General features: G+C 45.2%; 1 protein-coding gene across 2 annotated transcripts; it reads right to left on the minus strand.

Moving 5' to 3' along the window:
• Nucleotides 1–2,991: 2,991 nt before the first annotated feature.
• setd1a (SET domain containing 1A, histone lysine methyltransferase) lies at nt 2,992–19,738 on the minus strand. Of its 2 annotated transcripts, none has more exons than XM_029508391.1 (21): nt 19,723–19,738; nt 18,572–18,716; nt 18,382–18,480; nt 17,996–18,266; nt 17,441–17,571; nt 16,992–17,251; nt 14,790–16,503; nt 12,972–13,961; nt 12,544–12,711; nt 12,184–12,268; nt 11,953–12,095; nt 11,738–11,771; nt 11,456–11,642; nt 11,294–11,337; nt 9,914–11,211; nt 8,835–9,189; nt 8,522–8,703; nt 5,590–5,700; nt 4,888–5,007; nt 4,648–4,785; nt 2,992–4,543 (listed from the first exon to the last, which is right to left on the minus strand). In XM_029508391.1, exons 2-21 carry the CDS (start codon nt 18,707–18,709, stop codon nt 4,370–4,372), a joined length of 6,642 nt encoding a protein of 2,213 aa, XP_029364251.1. In that variant the 5' UTR covers nt 18,710–18,716; nt 19,723–19,738; the 3' UTR covers nt 2,992–4,369. The 2 variants fall into 2 exon arrangements, with proteins under 2 accessions (XP_029364251.1, XP_029364252.1); XM_029508392.1 differs by lacking the exon at nt 19,723–19,738 and adding an exon at nt 19,446–19,694.
• Nucleotides 19,739–19,816: the final 78 nt, after the last annotated feature.

The following is a 19,816-nucleotide window of genomic DNA, read 5'->3' on the forward strand; positions in this document are numbered from 1 at the left end:
GAAAGGATCCGTGTCAGTGGGCTGAAGGTTCAGAACAGGAGCTCCAGACTTTTTGATATAATATTGATAATATCTGGACTTTTTGTATTTAATTTAGACGTGAAGCTGCAGACGGATGTCAAAATGGAAAGAACCTATGTTGGGTGAGCAGCTGTCTTTGGCATGGATTCAGGGCTGCATATGGATTTATTATTACACTTCCTGTGAAGGGGTGTAAGGACAGCTGGGGAACGTTGGAAACTTAAAACTATCTGTAAATCATCTAACAGGACTCAATGAGCCGGATCACTACAATTAAAGTTTTTCCAATAAATGATTGTAGATGAATGTCCAACAATTATTAACCCTCCCATAATCCTTTGGGCCCGTTTGACCGCATTCAGTGGTTAAACATTCAAAAAATTGGAGTTGATTGCAGTTTTGTATTTGACTTTTCCTCATTTGAAAGGGACAACTAATGATGCAAAAAATTATTATGGAGTCAAATTGACCCAAAGGATCAAATGTGTTCTTATATGAGGACAATAGGAGGGTTAATGACGCCTTTCTTGGCAGTCAAAGTCACTGTACACAACACATTTACCTCCAGTCCTGTTCACCTCTCGCCCCTTACTGTTTTAACTGCTCTTAAATTAGCACAAAAAACATTTTTCACCGCCAAATTTTATTCAACATTCTTTAGCTGCATGTGACACTCAGGTCAGAGTGGGCCTTGCAAACATAGGCATCACATCTGCAGCATCTGTTTTGTCATCTCTCGGGGCACAGAGCTCACAGCGCTTCCTTTTCTGCCCATGTCCTTGTTGGGGGAGAGCAGCTGGGGCTTGCACACTCCGGACCAGACTGGAAGAGGCTGGTGTGCGGAGAATGTGCTGGCGCCTTTGAATAAGAGGAGTCTCTTATCTCTGTTATCAAATCGAATAATTCTTGAAAGGACATGAAACTGTTGTAAGGACATAGTTGCCCGGAATATCGGCCTCCCAGACTCTGCATCCCACAGACTTTTTGTAGCCTGATTGTTTGAGCGATATACTCTAGCTAAAATCAACAGACCGATGTAGGCTTGGAGGTCTACCAGGTCGATTTCTCTCCAGGTGTCCCCAAACACACGCTTCCCCTCCAGGTTTGTCATCTCCAGTATAATTCCCTCAATGGACTCTGGTACAAAGAGTTGTGACACATGAGATGTCACATACCATGTTGGCCCTGGCGTCATCTTCACTCAAGTGCATAGCGTGGCGGATATCATAAGGCCTTCAGGCAATCAGGTGTAAAACACAATATTTCTGAGTGTTTTAAGTTGTAAATCGGTCAGATTTGACCCGAACACGACAGGAGGGTTAAAGTACAGCAGCAATAAAAATACAGAATTAAAAGAGTTAAGTTGCGATTTGAAATGGGTGAATGAGTCAATCTTCCTGAGTTGGGGTGGTGATGAATTCCACTGTCAGTGTCAATGACAGCCCAGATCACTGGGGAGAGGAAGGGCGGTGATGTAGCTTCAGACAGAGACCTGGTGAGCTCACAGACACAAGTGACATCACTGCAGGACTTCAGATTTCCCATCTCCATCTACGCCTCTCAAACAGGGAGGGATATTCCAGTAAAGACCAGGATGTGAAAAAGTTTTTGGTGGAGTTTCCCTTCAAAATCAAACCTATTGAACTTGAAAATATTCCTTCTCAGGAATTTCATTGACATCTAAACAGAAAATGTGTCTAGAGGGAACAATATTGCGTCACACAAGGGCAGAGCAGTTGTGGGATTGTGAAGCGACGAGCCGTCATTCCTTCCAGCAACAAAGCAACTTCTGGTTGTGTTGTGTTGTGTTGTGTTGTGTGGTCCCGGCCCAGCAGATTGTCACAGTTTGTCATGGCCAAAAACATCCTGGCATTCGCAGTTCCTGCCTGACTTTTGGTAACTCAGGAAAATAATAAGTGGCATTTCCTACAAACAGGTTGTCATTTCTGGCAAAAGAGCAGTTTGATTCTGAGAGGAAGTTCATTTCAGTACCAGCCAGGCAGTTTAAAAAAAAAAACAAAACAAAACAAAACAAAACAACACAACACAACAGGATGACATGTTACCAGACAAAAAATATCTGCGAGGCCGAGACCGCCTAAGGACCCGTCAGTTCAGGGCACCAGCAGCCTTCCTTGGCTGTCGCTGGATGAACTGAGAAATATTTGTTTGTTTTTTTTAAGGTCAGATATCAAGTGTTTCCTCTCACACTTCAACGGAAAAAGACAAAGTTGCAGGTGCATTGATTTCCGCTACACAACTTCCTGTCAGCTAGTCAGTCATATGGTGTCTGTGAAGCCTTCAGTCTGGATCCCTCAGAAAGAAAACCTTGCTTATTTACATAAACCTGAACCTCAGAGGACACTGAAATCTACGGAAGGAAAACAAGAGCTTATTTATTTAAAAAATATTTTAATGCACCATTAATAAAGGGTCCAACGCATTAATACAAGAGAAATATTGCAAATAATATTAAAATAATCATCAAATTAAAAGGAAAAACAATAAAAAATAAATGAATGGAAGGTATGTACATGTTTCCTCCTCATGGAGAGAGGACGAAGGAACAACATATTTACAGCTTGGAATCAGTGTGTTTCTACGAGAAACAAACACCTCTACAATATTTACATGTACTTTGATTTTTTTTTTTCCTTTCATCTTTTTGTCCCGTAGTAAAGAAGGTTGGTTTGTACTGAAAGGCTTTTTCCATTACAACAAGAAATATCTTACACGCTTTCCTGTTCGGGAGGGAACCAAATAAAAAGGGTTGTCTGAATTAAAAGCTCAAAATGAAAGTTAAACTTTGGACGGCCAGAGCCACACAGAAAAAAAAAAAAAAAAAAAAAAAAAAAAAACCCAATAACAGAGACACAACACAATCGCCATCGACTGTCCGTCTGTCTGCAGCGTACAGCAAACCTACTGAGGCTCATTTATCTAACAGGCACAGTCAGATAGCTGGACATTTTTGTTTGTAGGTCGTTTGGTTTACAGAGAGGGATCCTTTCTTTTCTCTCAAATAAACATATTGTAATGCGTTCTGGAAAGAAAAATAATAAAAGAAACAAATCCCTTAGAGAGATCTATTAAAATATCTGTGCCTTTTAAAAAACATGAGCACACACAGTGACATAGTTAAACGGTTAAACCACACTTTTTTTATGAGGAGCAGGAAAAACATTTTCCCTCCTCCTGAAGCAGGAATCTGTTCAAATGAAACACGAGGACGCTGATGAAGAAACGACTCAACGCAGACAGACTGAGAAAGATCCTCACAACCAAACGCTCAACGACTCCGTTCACTAGACCTTTTGTTGACTTTGTTAGCTTAAAGTCAGGGAACAGCCAAAGAAGAAATTACATTTCAGTTGTGCTGATCCTGCAGACAAAATTCAGCAGCCGTGTAAAAAGAACACTTTTTTTTTTAAGCTTGAACTCAACTGACGTAATTTAACGATTAAAAAAAAAAACAAAAAAAAAACAGCAGTTCAGAGGACTTCAGTCTAATCAAGACAGGAGGTTTGTGGCAAATCAGGAAAGTAACGCACAGTGCAGAAGGGAAACAGTTTATAGGGCTGGTGAATCACTGAAGCTCGTTTCACTGTAAGAGACTTACAGATAAAGCACCTAAAGAACAAGACCGTTAATAACAGCAATAATAATATCATAATACTATGAAATGGGGAAAAAAAAAATAAATAAAAAAAAAAAATTGTCACACTTCTTCAATCTTGCATAACTGAAGACCAAATTGACTGAAGTTCGCCATCTGAAAAATGCGCCTTTAACAAGCGCGTTTAAAAACCCTGAATTTGTCTGATATTCCTGTGCGTCTGTGTGCGGATCTGTGGACCGGGAGGAATTTGGTGTGACCCCAGGCTGCAGGTTTCGTGAGCTCCTACTGGTGTTCTCTTTTTTTGTTTTGTTTTTTTATCTTCAGTTTTCTGTGATCCTTCAAACGGATATTGGCGTGAACAAAGAGCTTTCATGCCAGGTTGCACAGCACAACTTGGCAGGAAATTATGACCCAATGAAGTCTAACAATACTGCCACAGAAGAGCAAATGAAGGAGAGGCCCCCCCCTCATACTATTCAAATGCCAGATTTCACAACCCCCCCCCCCCAACCACAACAGCTTGTGAAACAGACAAATGAATGAAAAGTGTGCGTGAAAAGTGCAAAGTTGCGTGCGTCTCTGTTTCCTGGGTATTGCGTGGACAGTGGTGAGGCCATCCGGGGGAGAGGCTCAGGAGGGGGTTACTCCGAGGAGGCCAAACCGTAGGGGGGGGGGGGGTGTGGCCGGGTCTGGCTGGCCATTGGCAAGTGAGGGAGAGAACTGCGTCAACTAGTTCAGTGTCCCTCTGCAGTTCTCTGTTCCACAAAGGCAAGGGATCTTATTGTCCTCCAGGGGGAATTTGTAGTCGTAGGTGATTTCTTCGTTGACGGCGATGGCCTGCTTGGAGTAGATCACTATCTTTTTCTGGGACTCTATGGTGATGACCTTGGCGTAGCAGTTTGGCTAAAAGACAAAGAGCAACCAAAAAAAGGAACCAATCAGAATGATAATGAATGAGCTGGTAGAAGCAGTGCTAGCTGTGAGCAGAAGAGGATGCTCAGACTCACAGTGCAGCAGTGGTTGATGAATCGGGCCAGGTTGCCGCACTTGGTGGCGTCTATAATCGTGTCATGGTCCACTCTAAACAAGTAGCTGCTCCCGATGCCCTGCTGTGCGTACCGCTTCTCTCGATTGTCAGCCACCATCTGGACGAATAAAACCTCCTTAATTGACCGCTTACAGATGCTTTATGAGGAGCTTATTGATTTTGCAGACATAAATGAGTGAAAGATTTTCCCCGATCGTACCTGTCTGATGTTTTGACCCACATACTCAATAACCATCTCATCAGCGGCGATGGGCTCCATGGCGAACAGGCCCCACTCGTGGATCCTGCTGCGTCCAAAGCGAAGCTTCTTCTTACGGAACTGCAGCAGAACGAAAAAGACTCACTGTGACTTAGTGACTGTGTCTTAGATTCAGAGCCCAGAACAACAACCAATAGGTTAAATTCTTCCACATTCAAGGTTTCATAAAGAAGTCAATCAATGAGAAGAAAAACCTTCCCCAACACATTAAATAATCATTTACTTGTATTTTAGCTATCCAGTTTGCAGCTGATTGTCACTCAGTGTTTATCACAGTTCCAGTGGAAAGAGGGCCCTGCCCTTCAGCTTGATCACCACCCTTCAGGGAGGTGCTGGTTAACGGCTAGATCTGTTCATTTATTTGCCGTTAAACCAGTTTTTAACTTCAAGGCCAACATTTCTCAAAACAGCTGGTTTGGACCCCCCCCCCTCAGTGTTTTTCTAAGTATTACACAGGAGTGCTACTGAGAAATGTGTTTTCTCTGGGATGTAAATGGAATATATTATGCATAAATCTAATAAATATTAATAAAGGGACTTCATTTTTCTTTAACAGAGATTATGAGGGAAATATCAAGAAAAAAAAACAGATGCATGTAATTGAGTGAACACATGAGGAGGCACAACTGTTACTGGCTGTACCTTAAGCTGGTTGAGCTTCAGCAGGTCAGAATCCATGACGGCGGTGGTGCCGATGACGGTGAGGAGTCGCCGCTGCTCTGAGCGTCTCTCTGATAGCACCCGGTTCACACCCTGGTAGGAAACAGACAAAGAGGTCAATGACACAATATCATCTGGCCTTCAACGAGAGGTGGTTGACACACAAAAGGACTTTAACCCCAATACGTGACGGCAGGTGAGAGAGCAAATCTTATCATGAAGTCAACGGCTGACTAATGGAGTGAACTGAAGTGCACACGAGTGTCTTCCTTCTGCTTCTTCAGTTCAAACTAAATTAAACTTTGGCAAAGTGACAATAACAAACCATGCAGAGAATGATTAATGTAAACTAAGTTTCTGTTTCTACTCCATTACTACAGCCTTCAATTAAACAAACCTCAAATATCCCAAAACAAACTCTGACCAAGTTGGAAAAAACAGAGAGACATTTTAGGCTAAGATTTAAAACAAAGCATGAATAAATAAAACACAATAACCGAGGAGGTCTGTCACCTTTTATCATGTTTTCAAGACATCATAAGTTCCTGTTGTTTTATTTTTAATGAGTTAAACCTCACTTTACTGAACACTTTGGAGAACACTTAATCTCTTTGTGTGCTGCCTGACAACAGATATATTGTTTGCCTCAGTCAAACCTCCAAGTTGCATAAGTATCATGATTGCACTTTCTGTACTTACTATGTTGAAAAAGGACGAGAAGTACATCTGCTGAACATTACTACATTGCAATGAAGTTGACCTTTGTTCATGATTTTATCTTAAATTCTGCTGTTATTGATGAGTTACAGGTCAAAGCCTGCTTTACGTGGTCGTTTTGACTACCACAACCAAACCAGGTCATCCCGGGGGCCAAATCAATTGATTCATCTGAAGAGGTATATTTTTCCAACTGTCAGAGTTTCAACACCTAATAATTACATGGATTACACATTACAAATTAACATTACCAGCATATAAAGGAAGTTGAGCCTGGCTGTGGCTGTCAGCCCCCATCAGAGCCACACAAAGGAACAGGCTCAGACTCAGCAGACAAAACGGTGAAAACATCACAAACTAAAGCTACTGTTTTTCCTTAAATGGTGCCACCTCAGCCTGACGGGAAGCTGCTGTGCTTAATCTTAATGCTCAAAGTCTGTGAACTCCTCCGCACTTAGACCACCAATGAGAATAAACCACATCAGTGTATCCTTAGAAAAAAGGTGCAGCCTATGGTGGCGTCTCAAAGATGCTGGTTGGCTTTGTTTGCACCTGCCCACTAAAGGCTGATGTGGTGACCTCATATTTCAGTGGGTTCACCCAGAATTTAACAAAACAAGCTTTTTCTCCATGGTGATACTGTGATACCCAGCGGATGAAGAATGGAAAACATAAGCACAGAGCAAAGAAAGGCCAAGTGTGCTGATTTTCCATCGAAAAGCCATTAAGACTAACTATTCAGATGATGATTGCAGATGTGGTTGGTATCCAAGTGTTCCTAGCCTTTCCGAAGCAAACTCCAAACTGTCTAAGTGAGTAACCTGAGAGAAAACTCAGTGGATCATATCCACAGTCATAAAATTTACATGCACAATCACATGGAGGTTGCCACTCTTGCTCTGACCAAATAAACCTCAAATTCCAAAGTTCTAAAAGAGAAACAAATATTTTCTTTGACGAGGAATGAACAAAAAAAAGAAAAAAGAAATGTGAGATGAAGTGTGTGTTCAAGTCACTGAGGCTATTTATACACTGAATTATGCCAGGTGACACATGCACAGGCTATGGTTTGGCGTCTAAGAAGAAGGAACTACAAGTGTTTTTTTTTTTTTTTTTTTTTGCTGGGCAGATGTAAAAAGATTTTCCTTCCAGAAACATTCCCAGGAAGTTTGGGGTCAGCACTGTTTTGTTTCTATGTTTCAAAATGTAAATGAAGTCCAGCAGCGAGAGGGAAGTTATTTTTTTCAAACGTCTTGGGCCTTGGGCAAAAATCAACACCCAAAAAAACTGATAAAGAATGATAACATCAACGCCCATGTGGGAGACATTCAGCAGATTTTTGTGTGGACCAGAGTTTCTAAATAAGACTAAGCAGTAAACAGCTGTCCACCATCTCAACGTCACACCCCTAAAGGGTCTGGCCAACTTCAACAACTTATAATAATTTTATTTTGTATTTACCTCACATTCCAAGATTCAGGCCAAGTATATTGGGTGCCAGTTAGTTTATAAACCTTTCTAAATAATCTGGTAACATGAGTACAATGTCTGGAGTTTATCATTAATCCAGTGAAAAATGTACACGTGAATCTAAACGTGGCCTGCTACATCTGAAAACATCCTGTGTAAGTTTAGCACCACGTCTTAAGTGAGGTATGTGGAATTGTTAATTGTGGAGTTGTTTTGATTGCTCGTTTATTTGGAAAAGCCATGAATCAACCATTTAAATTACTGGTTCACCGTGTTCACAGTGGACCAATAGCCTGCATTCCTCTGCATCACGTGTTACAATCACAATCATGATGAGTGCCCAAAAAAAATAAAAAAAAGTCACCTGAGTAACTGTCCTGTGAATCTTTCCACAGAACCACACCTTTTCTTCCCGACATCATCATCAGCTTGTTGAGGACCACAGAGTGGTCGTTTTATCTTGCCTCTGCAATGCTTCCTGGTCCAACCAAGCATTCAGCCCATTCATGTCTTGTCATGATTAATGCTGAGCATTGCCTCAATAATCTGAGTACAAGCACCTTTTTCTGTTGCTCACTGACCCAACCCCCACTGTGTGAAATGATTGTTCCACAGTATTTGGGTTTGGGAAACAGAAACTCCTCCGATAGGTATATGATATGGAGATAAAGATCAATATTTTAATTTTGCAAGATAAGTCGGTTAGTAAAGACAAGAGTTTGCCTACCGAGCTGTCAACATTCTCCACTTCCCGTATGACCTGCTCTGGAAGATCCAGGTCCAAGTAGACGTCCTTCTCCTTGCGGCTGATTGCGTAGTAGCCTTCGCTCCTGGCACAACCAGTCACGTGCTCGCGCAGTTGCCCGTCTGTGTTCTTCTTCTTGCGCCGAGGGTTCGGCAAATTGGTGAGTGCAGCTCAAAGGTCAAGGACAATAACAGGACAGTTGACATGAAGACATGAACTGTACGTTTGAAATAATGTTAACAATAAATACACTAATTGTTAACAATTAGTGTAATTAGTGTATTGATAAGGATATTAGTGTGGTTGACCCAGTGAGTGTCGTTAAGCCAGTCAGAGCTGTGGTCGTCCTGCAGCAGCTTTTCGTAAGTCTTCTTCAGTAACATCAAGTCCTCGCCATCCAGACCAGAGTTCCAGATGTCATACAGGATGGTCATCTGCTCGAACTCGCTACGATTATCAAACTTGATGGCTGGAGGCTCGGGTGCAGGGATGGGTTTCGGCCACCGTTGGGCCAACGTTAGCCCCGCCTCCTGAAGGAAGAGGCGCTCACTCTTCCTCACCTCCTCAACCACCTCGTCCTCAGTGTCCGAGCTCGACAGCTCCCCGGACTCAAGCTCCTCCACGTCCACATCTTCCTCAAAGTCAGAGTCCTGTGCAGAGGAAGAGGAATGTTGCTGTGAAATCGCTTTAAAGGTCTAAGTTTATATCCTGTAAATATTAAATACCACGTTCACATGACAGATGCACCTATTTGACGTTTTTAGGTCAACAAGAAATATTAGTCTGTTCTTTGAGTCAGTGACATTAAGTGAGGCAGACGATCGTAAATTTACCTGACGGCTCAGCATCTGTCTGTCTGCGCTCAACAGTGGAAGACGATAACACACATTTTGTGCAGTACTTACTTCAACACACAACTATCAATCAATCAAAGTCATTCTGGCATGTGATGGAAACACTACCGAAGCAAAGGACTGAGTTTATGTCTCTTTTGGAAAATCTGAAGAGCGTTTGAAGTTTCATTTCATAAACTTTAACTGAATGCATGGCTTACATTTAAAGATAGTTCTGTGCTGGTTGGCGTTAATATACAGGGCCTTTAAAATCAACATTTCTGCCCTTTGGTCTGCTTCTCCCAAAACTTCCTGTCCTCTTGACCTTACATCATAGTGAAGTCACAGGTAGGCCAAGAAGACTTTCACTTCCTTATATTGAGACAAACCGGACTTATTGACATAAAGGAAAATGAAAATTTGAACCTACGGATGAGTCATAGTTCAAACGCGTCAGGTGCCATTGTGTCACACTGTTGCGTTTTCAATTGGGACATCTCCAAGCATTTACTGGAACAAACTTGACCAAAATCCTACACACCTCTATTTTCCGCTTCTTCTGTTTCTTGCCCGGCTGCTCCGGTTTTTTCATGTGATGAACCTCGAGGTTTTCTTTGTCTTTTCTTCTCCTCTTTTTGTTCTCGTCCTTTTCCAGTTCAAGACCTTTGGGGATCACGCTCTTTTTCTTTGATGACAGAGGCGCAGTCTGGCCCGCCTCCTCAGACTCACATGGCACTCCCATTGCAGACAGATATTCACCTGTGTCTGCCCTAGATGGCAGCGCCTCTCCAATGACCTCCTCTGGTGCTTCAAGCACCCCGGAAATAGTGTTGAGGTCTGCGGGCAGCAAGACAGACGAGTCTTGTCTGGAGGAAGTCCTTTTGGTACTGGGTGGCGCGGAGAGAACAGGGGGTTTGCAGTAGTTGTGCTCCATTAGGACAATTACACCCTCAGGAGTCATAACCAGGGCCAGTGACTCCGGGGAGAAGAGATCTTCCTCCATCTTCTGCTCCTCCGCCTCGTCAGATGTCTCTGTCTCCTCTGAGTCCCCTGTGTCAGGGTCCATTTTCAAGGCCACGTCGGCCAACACAGACAGGTCAGTGGTTGAAGCTGAGGCCAGCTGCAGGAGGCTGGATGCACCCAGCTGCTCTCTGAGTCTCAACTTCTGCTCACTTTCTTCCTCGTCCTCGTCTTCCTCTCTGAGAGAGTGACAGGACGAAGCAGACAAGCTGGTGGTTCGAGGTCTGCCTCTGGACCGTTTATTAGCAGGAGTTGGAGGGGCCTCCTCAAAGGCCATCCTACACATGGAGGCATGATCCAACGGCAGGTTCTGCACAGTGCGGCAAACCATAACAGGAGGGGCAGGAGATTTGGGGGATTCTTTGCCTGCACCCCTTTTGCCTGGGGATTTGACCGGGGTGGTCTGAGGAGAAACAGGGGGTCCCTTTTTGGATGATTCAGAATCAGAATCTTGAGTTCGTCCAGGTGGGGGCACAATGAGTGCGTTGCCTTCACCCGGTTTTGAGGCAAACGGGAGCAGCTGGATGCCCTGAGTGGGACGAGACGAGGAGGTTGTGGCGGCAGTGAGGGGGTAGTCCTGTGGCCTCCCCGGAGACAGGAGGGGAGATTCACCTGTTGCTTGTGAGGGAGATGGAGATTGTGGCACATTCGGGAGCTGCATTTTGACTTCGTTCTCATCTGTGGAGAATGACACTGTTTTCCTGCGTTTCTTAAGAGGGGGCACAAGAACAATGGGAGACGAAGGACGTGGGTACGGTGGCGACGGGGGTCGCTTGCTAGGCACTGTTGTTGAATCTGCCTTGCTGTCTTTCACTTCACCTGAGAGAAATATGAAAGGTTTAGAACACTAAACTAAACAGGCTCCATGAAAAGGGTAAGTGACCCCTGAGTTGGGATTTACCTGTTTTTATCTCTGCCTTTGAAGCAGCATTTGCGTTATTTCCCCTAAACAGAAAAATTTTAATAAATTGAAGCCGGACATAAAAACACAATGCAAATTACAACATTTAATCATGTAATATTGGGAAAATGCATTTCTGAAGCCAGCGCGTTGACTTTTTACCTCTCATCCTCTTTCTCTGTTGTGCTGTCCATGGTGGACTCATCCATGGTATCTGGTCCTTCACTCTCAGCCCTCTCGCCTTCCTCTTCATCCTCAGAGGAAGACGATGATGAGGACGCTGAAGAGGAAGAGCCGTCGGAGGATGAGGAGAGGCTCTCATCATCACTATCAGCACTAAGGGCGTCATCTTGAAGGGAGAAAAGAATAAAGATATTTGGTATGAAAACTGCCTTAACTGTAGGTAAACATAAAAACACAATGAGTTTACAGCTTGTCATTTACCATCAGACTCCTTTTCACTTTCTTCCTCATCCTCCTACGCAAGAGAGGGAAAGAAAGGGTTGCAATTAAAACACAGAAACACAGTGAAATGCTGCCATCTAGCTAATAAGTGGAAGAACAACATAAGGCCCATCACACAAAGCGCATAAAAATATTGAACTACTTGTATCTAATTTGGAGAACACATTGATTGTAACTGATTTGATGATTCAAACCTTTTCAGTAGAGGATCCGTCTGATGTTTCCTCTCCTTCACTGTCAAGCTCCCAGGGTTTACGGTTCCTTGGCTTCTTTTTCCTCCTCTTGTTATCCCTTTCAGCTCCGTGTCGATCCGCCTCTGGCATTCGCCCATCAGCAGCTAGAAACAAGACAACAGTTTCAGAGTTACATGGACTTGGGCTATTTGTCTGAGCCTTGAAAAAGCTTTCAACACCAACTCTACAGACCTTCGTCATCCTCATCGGGCGGTGTTGAAGGTCGTGGTCTTTTCATGTCTCCCTCCTCAAGCTCCTGAGGTTCTTTTCTCTTCACCTACACAATCAGACCCACACATTTTTTTCCCAGAAATTTTGGCTTTTTTTTTTGACAATTACAAACACAAAACATCTTTTTCAATATTTTGGTGCTTTTAATAAAAAGACAAAACAACACGAGATTAATTTAACTATAGTACTGGCTGGCCCGGGAAAAAAAAGGCAGCTCAAAGATGGCGCACATTGTGGTACCACAGCTCTAAAAGTGTGTTGATGTAACCAAATGCAACTGTAACAATTCAAACATATGAGCCTATGTTTGTTGTGCTCTACCTTGAACGAAGGCAGTCGTAATGCTCCTCGCAGACTGAAGCCCTCCATGCCGCCACTCTTTGCCCAGTCCACAAGAGACGTGAGAGGTTCCCGTGGACGATTGACCTTTTCCTCCTTTTTCTCGTCATCCCGTAAAGCAGACACCCCCCTAACCATTGTCTGGAAAGGCTGGAACATTTACAACGACAGACTTCAGATTTAGTTTTTAACCCAAATTTCAAAATGCTTACGGTGACCCATCAATATATTTGATAGCAGCAAGATGAAAATCACAGATGAGAGTGAACAGGAAATGTTAACTATTAATGGAAAACAAAACTTTCCTCAGGTAGCTGGGAGATCTGAAGGACTAGTAAAGAGTTGATGCCGATTTTGCCTTTAATCATAACTAAATCAAGACAGGTTTTAATATAACTATTCTTCCTTACCTTGGCCTTGGTCTCTTTCCTCTCCCACCACTCATCAAAGGTGGCAAAGGCAACATTCTCCACCATCTTGCGGTTCAGGTCCCTCTGCATGATGTTTTTCATTTCCTGTATAAGAGTGGCCAGGACCATCTGCACTGTGGCCTCATGTGGATTCTCAGCCAGCATGGGCATCTGCTCACCTGAGGTCCTGTACTCGTCTCCCTCCCCAGGCAGCATGGTGCTGTAGCCAGGTGGAGGCATGTAAGAGGGGTAGTGTGGCTGTAGGACGTGCGGAGGCCAGCCTGTATGTGGAGGGGGGATGCTGTGGTGTGGATGGGGTGCTATCTGAGTGCTGTGTGGGTCGGCGTAGGGGTAGGCCATGTGAGTGGGCATGTAGCGGTGGTCCTGGTCATAATGAGCACCTGCCCCGCTCCCCTCTTGGTCCATGTAGGGGTGGTGTGTGTGGGGTGGCGGGATAGAGTGTAGATGGTAGGAGGTGTAGTCAGCAGTGGCCGCCTCGCCGGGACTTGGGGTGCCATTGGACGATGACATACGCAGCTGGTGTAGGCGACTTAGCATGTGGGTCTGCATTTGGAAGGACATGGGAGCCCCACCACTGTACTGGTTCATCAGCTCCATGGAGGTGGCATAGTCATACATGTGGTGGGGCATGGGTGGTGGATACTCGGGGTGCAGCTCCATGTGGGGAAGGGGAGGGATCCCCGGAGGAGGTGGTGGTTGGAGGGAATAAGCAGGGGGAGGAGGAGGGGGCAAATGAGGAGGATAGGAAGGCATGGGAGGGTGCAGAGAGGTACCAAAGTGCTGTGCAGAGTCAGAGATAGGTGGGGGTGAAGATGATGGGTCAGCTGTTTGTGAAGGCATGGCAGCCTGGGATGAAGAGGGGGAAGAACCTGAGGTGACTGAGGGCTGGTGGGTGGTCACCGTTGTTATGGTGGTCTCCTCCTCCTCGTCCGATATCTCCATGTCTTCCCCCGAGGAATGAGGGGAGGACTGAAAGAGGGCAGAGAGTTTGCTGTCTGAGTTGGGAAATCACCAAAGTGCTGAAGCAGCATACAACAGTGCTTTTATGCCATAACCACAAAAACAACTAACATGATAGATATATCATGTTAGCTAGTACAGTTATAGCGTGTGTGTGTATATATACACATACACATACACAAAAACAGGATGTTAGCATTTTCGTGTGTGTGGACTTCAATAATAATAAATATAATAATAAAATCATAATAAAAACCATGGCAATGTACAAAAATGTCATTATCATATTTAACATACAGCATTCCGTTTTATCGTTTTCACATTTTTTAGTTCCTCACAACAGTGAGCTTTACACCCCACTGAAAGCTGAAGATGTGCTGTAGTTCATTCGTTCATTCATTCATTCATTCATTCGTCTTCTACTGCTTATCCGTTTCTGGGTCGTGGGGGGGAGCTGGAGCCAATCCCAGTTAACATTGGGCGAGGTCAGGGTCACCCTGGACAGGTTCCCAGTCCATCACAGGGCCACTCACACTCACATTCAGACCTACGGACTTTTTCGAGTCAATAATCAACCTGAACATGATGTCTTTGGAGGAAACTGGAGTACCCAGAGGAAATCCACGCAAGCACAGAGAGAACATGCATGGAAAGGGCCCAGGCCAGGTAACTGAACCCGTGACCTTGTTGTTGTGTGGCTACTGCACTAACCACTATGGACTTTGGTCTTAGTGGCTTTATTCAAAGCAAAAAGTAAAAGACAGCTTGGCAACAATATGAGAATCAACATAAAATTTTTTTAGCAGACCCAGATGAAACCCAGTAGTTTGATGTTACCTGACTCTGCCCATTATAAGGTGGTGTGTGTGCTCCTGTCCTGCGCTGGGTATCAGCAGAGCAGACTTGTGATGGTTCCTCCTGCAAAGCTCCGGGCCCAGCAAGGCCAACCTGCGGCTGGGGCTCCTCTGGGGGCGGGATGTGCGGTGAGTAGGTGGAAGATGATGGTGTGTTTGCATTAAGTACAGGAGGACTCTTCCTACCCTCTCCTCCCTTCCCCCGTTTCCTTCCTCTGTGCCCGTCTCTGTCTCTTTCACCCTTCCTCCTGTGGTCCTTTTCCCCGTTGTCTCCCACCTGATTGCCATCCGTGTGCTCCGCTTTCGGATCGCCTGACACACCTCGCCGGTCTCCTCGCTCCCCTCGGGTGCCCCTCTGCTTGTCGTCTTTCTTATCTTCCTCATCTTCCTCATCAGAAGCAAGGAAAGAAAATTTTGCTTTCTGCTCCTTCAAGAGCATCTCGATACGAGAGTCAAGGCTGCTGCTATGGTAGACAAATGGTAAACTCTCATTGGTGGAATCCGGCTCTGGAGAGGAGGAATCACGCTGGGAAGGGGGTGGGGAGCTGGAGGAAGAGGGGAGATGATGGGGAAGTGAAGTGGAGGAAGGTGAGGTAGAGGAGGAAGTGATGGAAGGGTGAGGAGGGGATGAAGGTGGGGGTGTTTTTGGGGGTACAGGGGGAGTGCTGGGACGGCGTTTGGGCTTTGTCCACTGCTCTTCGCGGGCCGGACTATCCTGGCTGAAATCCATTGTTCCGAGTGTCTCGGCTACAGCTGCTGCAATAACAGAGGCTGGCGGGAGGGGTGGCGGTGGCGGCGGTGGAGGTGGAGGCAGAGCACTGTGGTGACCAGCATGATAGTCTTTGTCAGCACCTACTGAAGGCAGAGGGCCTCTCTCTGGGAGGTTTGTGCCCCCTTGACGGGTGGAGGTGTCCAATCCCTGAGGAGGGGCTGGGGCAGGCTCTTTGGAAGTGGAGTATGCAGAGTAAGAGGAGGGTGGGGGAGACATGCTGTTGGAGGAAGAGCGGTAGGAGTTGGAATTGTATCTGGGGTCAGAACTGTTGGAGTAGTCGCTGTCTCTGTCTCTGTCTCGGTCTCTGTCCCGATCTCTGTCTCTTTCCCGGTCGTGGCTGCTCCTCCTGCGGCTGCTGCTGCCGTGGTGGTTATGAGAATGGTGGTGGTTGCGGTGTCTCTGGTGGCTGTGGTCACCTGAGCGGGAGCCAAGGCTGTCTCGCCGGTAGCCCCTGTCGTCCCTGCGATCTGAGTGGTGATGAGAGTGATGGGAATGGTACTTAGAGGAAGAGTTTGTGTCCTGCTGGTGGTGGTAAGATGACCTCCTGGAGCCAATCCCCGCCAGCCCATAGCGCCCCCCCGAGTCTCTGTCACGGTCCCGGTCCCTGTCTGACATTGCGGGTTGTTCAAATGGGTTGGCAAGGGGGGGTGGAGGCATTGAGGAATGGTGAGCCATGTGTGGCCCAGGCCCTCCAACATTAGGGTATGGGGGATAACACGGGGGCTCGTTGGGACGGTATGATGTGGTTGGCGGGTACATAGGACGACCTCGATGATATACTGAAGGTTCCTGTGCATCCTCAGAGTAGCGAGAGACTTTGTATCCTCCAACAGTAGATGAGACTGCAGAAGAAGAGGAGGAGGAAGGTAACATGTCCTGGGGAGGGTAGCCACTGCCCAAAGTGCCAGTGTTGTAGCCAGCATGTCTGCAAGAGAAAAACGACAATTTTTTATTTTATCTTCTTGAGCCAGGAAAGATTATCAGTGATAAACATGATAATGAAGACCTTAACTACCACTTTTCCACCAACTGCCTTTGCAAACGAAAAACCAAATGCACAAACCCCAAATTACTAAATAATCTATGTTTATCTAGCGAGATGCTGCAAGTTGTTTTAACAGAATGTTCTATGCAGGACAGTGTAATTATGATGTAATATAATAACAGTAAAAATAGATCCACTGTTCATACATAAATAGTCGAGCCAACCAAACCCCTGAGCAATTCCTCTCATTATGTGACCACATTCAAATACTATCTGACCACAATACAAATATTAGTAGAATTCAAAGTCCCATAACCTATGATTTGATAATGTCTAGTTGATGCAGTGTCTCATGACATCAACAATACCGAAGCAATGTTATATCTTGATGTGTAACTTATCAATAACCCTCAATATCAATAACTAACCTGCCGCTGGTGTAACTCGAATCTTGTGAGAAAGGAGTCCCAGATCTGGAGCTATAAGGTGTTCCTCCACCACCCTGAGATGAAGTAGAGGAGCCTGGGGTGAAGGGGCCTGCCATGGAGGAGGGAGGAGGCGTGTCCAGACGCTGATCACTGAAGCCAGTGTCCACTGAACAAGGCGTAATGCTTCCTGATGTAAGGGCCTGGACCCCTGCTGCCAAAACCGCAAGCTCACTAGAGAGCCTCCGCCTGATTTCTGATGACTGTGCACATAGAAACCAAATAAATTACAATTTACAGTGCAGTTGTCTCTGTTCATCTTATAATTACAATTAATCTGATTCACAGAGGGTGCAACTAATGTTAAGAAGTTGCGTTATTGAATGTCATTATCTATTCCAATATCAATTTCAGATAATCATTCAATAACTGAAATGAGAAAGATAAAATACCGTGTCAGGGTGTGGTTGTGTTGGAGTTTGGGGCTGGAGCCTGTCTGTCAAAGCTTTGCCTCCTAGGGGCACTGTCTGAGGAGTGTAGGACCCATTAACTATCAGGTCATAATACTTCTGCCTCTGCTGGCCTGGATGAGAAACAAAGTCACAGAAAAATTAATACAGGCTGTGAAATGAGCTTTACGTAGATGTTAAGCTTCAGTCCCACCAAAAGATTGTGACTGTAGCATTTCTTGTCATATTAGCTTGTTGGTTTGTTCAATAATGAGCAGGACCTCTAAACTCGTGCACAGACTCCAATTTAAGTTAAAGAGGAGTTGTGGGGCAGTTAAAGCGATTCACTTCTGTTGCAAATTTAGACAAAAGATATTTAATGGTATTATTATACATTCTCAGTATCTTCTCACAATACCCATCTTCATCTAACCTAAACCTAATCAAACATGGAAAATTAGACATTATCCGATATTGTCTGAGGCTTCGATGTAATAACTGCTGACACACAACTCACTCATATCTTAAAGATGACTCAAATTAGGCAAATTGCCTTACCCTTTATATCCAGCTGAGCATGGATGATGTTGCCCATGACAGAGGTGTTGTGCAGATGCTTGACTGTGTCCTTGGCTCCTCTCGTGCTGGTAAACAAGACCCTAGCCAAGCCCAAGTGCTTCCTGGTCTTTGGGTGAAACAGGATTTCCATCTCCTCCACCTCACCAAACTTGGCACACATTTCTGCCAAGAATGGCTCCTTGATGTTGTCATTGAGTCTAGCAAAGGTCACCTCTTTGAGGGGTATGGGACCCACATAAAACTCATCAAGCTGTAATGACAAATGACACAATCAGGAGGGTGACACAACCAGTTTATCTTAAAAAAAAAAAAAAAAAATTAAGAAACTTCAATATGTGAGATGAATGTTGGCTGTTTATTCTCACCTTGAACTTCGGCACTGGCAGGGACAGTTCTGTATACCTGGACCACAGCCTCCGGGGTCTAGGGTCCCGCAATTCACCCACAGGAGGAAATCCAGAGTCCTGGGGAAATCATACAGGTTGCAGTTTTAAGACACAGATGTAAGAATGCACAAATTATAGATTATAGATAAACATTTTGAGATCAACTCACTGGCACACTGAAATGCACTCCATCATATCTGTAGATTTTCTGTGCAACCCGCCTTATTCCAGGATCCTGGACGAGTTTGTAGCTCTTCCACTGCAAACTGACAGCTTTTTGTGTTTCTGCCCCACTGTCTGGATCCATCCTAAAGCTGAGTGTCAATGAAACAAATACAGGACTTTACACAATGCAGTAGTTACAGCTTGGCCACAAAAAAGCCGGAGGGGAAAGCTCTAACAAATCAGATGCGTAATGAAGCTGCACTGATCCGAACCGCTGCAGTAATAACTGAGAAAGTATGATTTGGTGCTAGCAGGAGCCACTTTGTGTGCTACCGTCACCGAAAGATGAGCTGCGTCACATCGGTTAGCCAAAAAATCAGCTTCTACGACTATTATCTGGCCACAGTCATTTTCCAGGAGGGAGATATTTTTAATTTAACGGGATAATAGTCCTCGGCTGGGATGCTGCGTGCTGTCAAAACAATGAGCAGCGTTACGTCACTGGCCAGTTAGTTCAGCTAGCAACCTGCTGTTAGCAACGGCTAACGAGCACCAACAAAATGCAAAGAAACCGTTTTACTTTTAAACGCTCGTTAATCCGGGTTCGTATTTACCCCCCGACCGCAGCATTACCGGTAACACCGGGGTTAGATAACGTTAACTACTCTTAAATTACTTATGCCATCTCGGTTTAGCCACAGCAAGTTAACGCCACCGTTGGCTAATGCTAGCTAGCAAGAACAGCAAGTTAGGCGTCAAAAGTCTGATCTTGCCGATCCTCCGTCCACATCCGTGATGTTTTAAAGGCGGCGCTGCTGTTTTGCACCGCTCTTCGCGGCTCGACCGACTAGTTTTTGTGCCCCCTAATGTCCGCCCACCTCTTCCGAGAGCTACTGCCCGCTCATCCGAAAGTAGCAACCCGCCGCTCCGGTGTAGGCAGCGCCAGGCCCGGGAGACGAACAAGAAAAACACTGAGTCCTCAACAGAAACGGGACATCTCCGACCTTGAGTTAAAGCCAAACCGTCCAGCTAAAACGATGCCGCTATCATTCCGGTGGTTAGTAGACGCGGCAAGACGCCTCTCCGAGCGACGAGGCCATTGTTTTCGCCTTAAAAGCCCAATATTGATGAGAGAGCGGCCATCGAGTAACCAACCTGAAAGCCTCGCCTGTTCTCCATCAGTACGCGCGAATGCTGCCTTCGATTTCCGACCGGCACTTTCTTCAACAGAGGTGACTGCTCGAAACAG

Source organism: Echeneis naucrates, chromosome 8 (assembly GCF_900963305.1).
Source record: "Echeneis naucrates chromosome 8, fEcheNa1.1, whole genome shotgun sequence".
Classification (NCBI taxonomy): Eukaryota; Metazoa; Chordata; class Actinopteri; order Carangiformes; family Echeneidae; genus Echeneis; species Echeneis naucrates.

Bases quoted from the DNA above. Each gene is read 5' to 3' on its own strand.
- setd1a (XM_029508391.1), bottom strand. From the start codon at position 18,709: ATGGATCCAGACAGTGGGGCAGAAACACAAAAAGCTGTCAGTTTGCAG. The intron at 11,643-11,737 runs GTAAATGACAAG...TCTCCCTTCAAG, and splicing joins AAGTGAAAAGGAGTCTGATG to ATGACGCCCTTAGTGCTGAT. The intron at 5,701-8,521 runs GTAGGCAAACTC...GTTTCCTACCAG, and splicing joins TGGAGAATGTTGACAGCTCG to GGTGTGAACCGGGTGCTATC.